Source organism: Apodemus sylvaticus, chromosome 15 (genome assembly GCF_947179515.1).
Source record: "Apodemus sylvaticus chromosome 15, mApoSyl1.1, whole genome shotgun sequence".
NCBI lineage: Eukaryota > Metazoa > Chordata > Mammalia > Rodentia > Muridae > Apodemus > Apodemus sylvaticus.
The window spans coordinates 10,871,901-10,878,680 of record NC_067486.1 but is presented as its reverse complement, the minus strand read 5'-3'; the positions used below and the strand labels follow the sequence as shown (position 1 = coordinate 10,878,680).

Genomic DNA, 6,780 nt, shown 5'->3' with positions numbered 1-6,780 from the left:
GTATACATAGTAAGTCCCAAGCCAGCCCGGGCTACTTTGAGGCCCTGTCTTAAAGAAATGGCAAGAAAGCACGTGAGCTCTGCTCATGTCTGCCTTCAGTGATGCAAGGCCAGATAGGGGCCAAATCTAAGCACATGGACTTAGAAATGAACCACAGACACCGATGAGAAAGGCTTTATGCTGTTTGTACTTTAAAGAGACAGGGTAGTTTCTAACTTCTGACTACTGATAACAAGCACAGAGAGTTTTAAATCATTTTATTTCAAAGGTCTGGAGATAGGCAAGGATTAACATCGGGTCCGCACGTGACGAGGTGTCTTGTACAACGGCATCTCTGAGATATGATCCCCGGAAATCCTGCAGCTGTAATCTACAGCCACATGCAGCTACAACCGAGGCCAGGAAGGAGAACGGGAAGCTTTCCCGGGCTCCTCACAGGTTCCTCAGTAAAGGCCAAAGTGTTGGGAATGCCTAGCACGTTGAGCCACCAAAATTACCTTCACATATAATTTGTCTTTCAAACGTTTCTGCATGAATAGCTTTATTTTTATTTATTTATTTATTTTGAGACAGAGCCAGATGTAGCCCAGCTGGCCTTGAACTTCCAATCCTCCCGCCTCTACTTCCCAAATACCGGGATTATAAGCATGTGCCAGCATATCCAGCTTAGGTCAAGAAATTTCTACCAAGCTGGAGACAAGGCTCAGTGGTTAAAAGGGTGCATTGCTCTTGCAGAGGACCAAAGAATGGTTCCCAGCACCACCCCCCCCCCCAGGCCCCTTACAACTCCTGTAACTCCAGTTCCAGGGGATCTGATACCCTGAATAGATTTACGTGTGTATGGTCATGTATGCACCCTTGGAGAACGTAGTACATCAAATACCCTGGAGTAAAGACGTAAAGGTGGTTATGAGCTCCCTGCCACAGGTGCTGGGAACTGAACTTAAGTCCCTGGCGACGGCAGTACATCCTCTTAGCCTCTGAGCCATTTCTCCACCCTTCTCGGTTAGTAATTTGAAGTTTACAAGTTGAAACTCCGTTCTTCTTTCAGGCAGGACATGTTTTAACGGACACATTTCAGCTATATTAATTTTCTTCTTATGACCCCAGCCCTAGAACATTCTAGAATGGAGCTGAAATTGAATTTCAGGGAAGAATAGGAAGAAGCGATTAACAGAGGGAACAGCAAGCTGGCTGCCCCTCTGCTCAGTCACTGTCCTTCTACCCCAAAGAACATCTGGAAAACATGCCCACATCCCCTGGCATTTAAGAACTGATAGAGCTGCCCGAAGTCCATGTGGTTCCCTCTGGCTCCGTGGACACTGAAGGCCTTTTCTTCAAAAACGGAAAATTTCCGCTGTCCTTCCAGTCCGTCGGCTGTACCGTCAAAAGGAATGTCTTCTCGATGACGAATTAAAATCCTCTTCCAGTTTAGTTTTCTGAGTCTGAAACATAGTTTTTCAAAGTACAAATTTTCACAACATATTTTCTACAGCACCAAGCTGGAATCTGTATGATGGACTTATCAGACTTGAGAGTGGGGACACATGTACTAACCCTAGAACTTGGGAGGCAGAATGCAGACCCCTGTGAATGGGAGACCAGCCTGGTCTACATAGAAGGTTCCACATCAGCCAAGCCTAAATAGTGAGATCCTGTCTCAAAAACTGAACAACAAAGAATTACTTGCCAGCAGACGTTCGTGTAAGTACAGAGGTAATCTCACAGGGGCTTATTTTCCTCAAATAGTTCTGATTACATCTTCTTTTTTTTTTAAAAAAAAAAAATTTTATTTATATGAATACACTGTAGCTGTCTTCAGACACACCAGAAGAGGGCATCAGATCCCATTACAAATGGTTGTGAGCCACCATGTGGTTGCTGGAAACTGAACTCAGGACCTCTGTAAGAGCAGCCAGTGTTCTTAACCACTGAGCCATCTCTCCAGCCCTGATTTACATTTTTTTTTTTTTTTTTTTTGGTTTTTTTGGATTTTTGTTTTTTCGAGACAGGGTTTCTCTGTATACACTGGCTGTCCCAGAACTCACTCTGTAGACCAGGCTGGCCTTGAACTCAGAAATCCGGCTGCCTCTGCCTCCCAGAGTGCTGGGATTACAGGCGTGAGCCACCACCGCCCAGCTTCTTGATTTACATCTTAACACTCATTTATGGCCACCATTACTATCTTCCATTAGAATATGACTTTTGATTTTAATAGTTAATCATTTATTTTGGGGGAGAGTCACATGAATCTCAGGCTGGCCTCTGTCCTGACCTGTAGCCAAAGGTGGCACCGAACTCTGGATCCTGTCCTTTCTACCTTCAAAGGGCCAAGATTCCAGACCTGTACCTCCGTGCCTGGCAGACGACACCTTACTGAGAATAGAACCCAAGGCCTGGTGCATGCCAGGCAAGCTCTCTTCCATTGAGCTACAAACTCAGCGAATGCTGTAAATATTTTTTAACTGCTGACTCTTAATTGCTTAAGGAACGTCTCAGAAACTAAGTCGAGAAATAAGATTACTGGCTCTGCTAATGCTCACAAATAATCACTATTTCACAAGTTGAAAGTTGACCATATTCATTAAATAAAGGAAGGGCCGATTCATGAAAACTGACAGCTTGGGGGAGGGGCTCAATTCATTCATCCTACATTTACAGATGTGCACTGTGCTGGGGAGGAGCTAGGTGATGCTGTGTGACCCCTGCCTGCCCACCTGCTTGAGACGGGACCCTCATAAAGACACCCCCCTGGAACATACTTATTTCTACATCTCTACTATCACCTTTCAAATCCCAACTCCTGCTGTGCTATATAATATAGGTGAAGCTCACCTCGACCAGAATTCTTCACAAGCACTTTGTGGGCCTTCCACACAAACCACGCCAGGCTTCCCAGGCAGGCTAAACCCAGACAGGGACAACTCCTTCGCCCACTCGAGGATGTTTCGTCTTTTGCATTTGTTGTAGATGTGATGGCTGTAGATCCACAGCCTCGTGAAGGTGAGATCCACTGTCTGGACGCTGCTTTGCCTGGCGGGGGAGGGCGAAGCATCTATGCTGACATAGTCAGAGGCGTGCTCTCTAACCCACTCTGTGGCATTCAGTATACAGACATCCCCCAGGCAGCTCTTCTGCAGGTATGCTGTCAGATCTGCATTCAGCTGAGTCTGCTGGGATCTGCTCAGTGATACTGATCTGATAGGAAACACAAGGGAAAAAAAATCCAGATCATTTCCTTAGACGAGAAAACAGATGCAAGAATTACTTTTATCTTCATGTTAATTTTGACCTGTATAGTGGATGCGATTTCTATAACATACCTCACTGTAATTTCAGGCAGGACTGTAGGGTATTTAAAGGGAAGAATGCAAGACAAAGAAAATGTCACCTGAGAAGGAAAAGAGGAAGAAAAAGGCTATAAACATTGTTTTAACACACACACACACACACACACACACACACACACACACACAAGTCTTCCTGATATGCTCTAACTCTTTCCAGAACAGAAAAAATTACCATTGCTTCCTCAGAGATGTCCAGGCCCACATTGATTGTAAAGTATACTTGCGATGACCGTCCCTCCATTGTCCTCTTCTCAATACAATCTTTCAGCTCTGCTAATGCCAGCTGGTCATTCACTATGAGCTCGTTCTCACCGGGGAACATACTGGTCAGGAGGTCCAGCTCAGACAGCTGGGCCTCTGCCTGCTCCATCTCAACCATGCTGAGACATCTGTAAGTTCCTAAGGAGTTGAGGATAAGAGAAAAAATTAAACAGAGTGACCTGGACATTTCCTTTAAGAATACTTAATTCCAGCCGGGCGGTGGCGCCTGTAATCCCAGCACTCTGGGAGGCAGAGGCAGGCGGATTTCTGAGTTCGAGGCTAGCCTGGTCTACATAGTGAGTTCCAGGACAGCCAGGGCTATACAGAGAAACCCTGTCTCGAAAAAAATCAAACCCAAAAAACTGGAAAAAAAAAAGAATACTTAATTCCTCCATAAAATGAAAAAATGAGTCAGAGTCTGCCCCATTATTCTACTTTCATATATCACATGCTAGGGACAAAAATAATCAGGCTACAGACAGCTTAGTAGATAGGACTGCTGCCTGCTCTTCCAGAGGATCTGAGTTCAGTTCCCAGCGCCCATGTTGCATGGCTCACAATGGCTTTTAACTCCAGCCCCTGGGAATCCTGTGGCCTCCATGGGTACCTGGAGATACATGGCACACAGTCACATAGTCTCACATACACACACACACATACACACACACATACACACAATTTTTTAATTAAGAGACAATCCATTTGAAATTAATAGTCTATGCAGTATTCTATACCTAGACAGTAGATTATCTTTACAATTGATTTGGCGTTTCTAGTTACCACAGTGGCCATTTTCCTTGAGAAATACAAACTATGTACTCAAAAAGCTAGGCCAATGATATAGCCAGGAGTGGTTGTGGTTGTGACCAGTCACACCGGAACCCAAAATGAACAGAATAAAAGAGCAAGCCATGTGTTTTTCTCCCAAAGTAGATATTGTTTACTAGTCTTTTACTACTATTATTTATTTTATACATATGGGTGTTTTGTCTGCATGTATGTCTGAGTACTGTGCGTGTGCCTAGTGCCATACATATGTGAGAAAAGGGAACAGAATCTCCTGGAACTAGAGTTAGAGATGGCTGTGAGCCACCATGTGGGTGCTGGGAATTGAACCTGGGTCCTCTGGAAGTGTGACTAGTGCTTTTTTTAAAAAAAAAAAAAAGATCTATTTATTTACTTTATGTATATGAGTACACTGTATCTGTCCTCAAAGACATCAGAAGAGGGCATCAGATCCTATTACAGATGGTTATGAGCCACGGTGTGGTTGCTGGGAATTGAACTCAGGATCTCTGGAAGAGCAGTCAGTGCTCTTAACAGCTGAGCCATCTCTCCAGCCGCCATTTAGTGGTCTTTAAATGGAAGAACCAGGTAGATAAGGTGGCTCATTCCTGCAATCCCAACATTCAGAAAGCTAGAAAACCAGGTTCAAAGCCAGCCTGTGATATAGAGCAAGACAAAACAAAACAATAAAAGGTAGAATATTTTGGGGGAGATGGGGAGGCCACTCCTCCCATAGCTCAAGCAGCTTAGAATGCTGAAACTGCAGAAGAAAGGGAAACTATGAAGATATCATCCTTTATCAATGGCTTTCACCCTTGTCCATCTAAGTCTTGCATCCAAGGCAGTTCTGATGCTTCACATCGGAACACTAAAGCTGCCGGCCAAGAACAGTGACACATACCTTTATTCCCAACACTCAGTTTAACCAAGGAATTGACTCAGGACACAGAGGCAGGGAAATCTCTGTGACTTCAAAGTCAGTCTAGTCTACCTTGAGTGTTCCATACCAGCTAGGGTTAGTTACACAGTAAAGTAAAAAAAGTTTAAGAAAAAAAGAAAGGAAGGAAGGAAGGAAGGAAGAAAGAAAGAAAGAAAGAAAGAAAGAAAGAAAGAAAGAAAGAAAACAAACCTAAGGAAGAAACTAGTTTAAGAAATATAAACGAACAATATTATAAAGCCATTAAAATAAACATTGTTACTAATGTTCATGAAATGGTTGCCTTAAAATTGTAAAGGGAATGACAAAGCATTATTGTTATAATTATCAGTTGTCACTATTTTACAGAGTTTTGGACCAAAACCAGGGCCTGGTACAAGATCACACAAGCATGAGAAAAGTCAGAAAAGGACTGTACCAAACAGTTAATAGTCAACTCAGCAAAGTTGAGAGAAGACTTCTGCTTCCTAGCTTATCCACCGTCAGACTCTACACAAGAGATGCAGTCCGCATTTCTAAAATGGGAAGAACATGGCTGGTGTGAAAAGTAAGGATGTGTGGCCAGCCAGGCAGCGGTGGCACGTCTTAAGTTCTTCAGAGCTCAGATGGATCTGAGTTCAAGGGCAGCCTGGTCTACAGAATGAATGCCGGAACAGCCAGGGATACACAGAGAAAGTCTGTCTAGGGAAACAAGACAAACAAAAAACAACAAAACAAACAAACAACAAACAACGTGTGGCCAATGCTTAAAAGCTTGGGTGGATTGCCAGCTGTAGTAGCACAAGCCTTTATCTCCAATACTTGAGAAGTAGAGGTAGGGATTATCTCAGTGAGTCTGAGGCCAGCCTGGTCTACATAGTACCCAGAAAGTTCTTTGCTAAAGTTACATGGCTTCAGTAAAATTTGCTTAGCTTTAGAGAAAATCTCATTGGGGTAGGGGCGGGTCATTCATGTGTGTATGTGTGTGTGTGTATGTGTGTACATACACACGCACAGAGAGATACACACACACACACACACATATATATTATCACACACACCCGCCTTTGTCTCCGGAGCGCTGAGAGGAGCCACAGCCCCCGTAGGATTATTTTAGGAGCTAAACCTAAACTCCGGTACCCAAGAGTTAACGCAGTTGCGGGTGCGCAGGCGCAGAATGTGGGCGGGGCCAGGAACCACCGAAGACGGTTCTGACCAATGGGCGGAAGTGCTGCTTCAGCGACCGCCCATTCGAGCCCCCACAGAGAGACGTCCTTAGCTCCGCTTAGCAAAAGCGTCTAGTGCCACACTCACCCAGAGCTGGGGCTCCCGCACTACTGACACCCTAAGTCTGGACGCGCTCGCAGCTCGGGTCTCACTCCCGGGGAGACGAAAGAGAACGGCGCGACCTTTGAACCCTTCCTGCGGGAAGTCAGCCTGCTCCTTGCGGGCCGGCGCCTGCGCGTG

The 6,780-nt window shown here is 44.8% G+C and overlaps 1 protein-coding gene across 2 annotated transcripts; it reads right to left on the bottom strand.

Annotated features, from left to right (window-relative positions):
* Positions 1-240: 240 nt before the first annotated feature.
* Rwdd2b (RWD domain containing 2B) lies at positions 241-6,726 on the bottom strand. Of its 2 annotated transcripts, none has more exons than XM_052159070.1 (5): positions 6,628-6,726; positions 3,523-3,749; positions 3,324-3,391; positions 2,836-3,198; positions 241-1,445 (listed from the first exon to the last, which is right to left on the bottom strand). In XM_052159070.1, the coding sequence occupies exons 2-5, from the start codon at positions 3,727-3,729 to the stop codon at positions 1,211-1,213; spliced, it is 873 nt and encodes a 290-aa protein (XP_052015030.1). In that variant the 5' UTR covers positions 3,730-3,749; positions 6,628-6,726; the 3' UTR covers positions 241-1,210. The 2 variants fall into 2 exon arrangements, with proteins under 2 accessions (XP_052015030.1, XP_052015031.1); XM_052159071.1 differs by lacking the exon at positions 6,628-6,726 and adding an exon at positions 6,375-6,443.
* Between the last annotated feature and the right edge of the window lie 54 nt (positions 6,727-6,780).

Bases quoted from the DNA above. Each gene is read 5' to 3' on its own strand.
- Rwdd2b (XM_052159070.1), bottom strand. From the start codon at position 3,729: ATGGTTGAGATGGAGCAGGCAGAGGCCCAGCTGTCTGAGCTGGACCTC. The intron at 3,392-3,522 runs GTAATTTTTTCT...TTTCCTTCTCAG, and splicing joins ACATCTCTGAGGAAGCAATG to GTGACATTTTCTTTGTCTTG. The intron at 3,199-3,323 runs GTATGTTATAGA...GTTTCCTATCAG, and splicing joins CTGCCTGAAATTACAGTGAG to ATCAGTATCACTGAGCAGAT.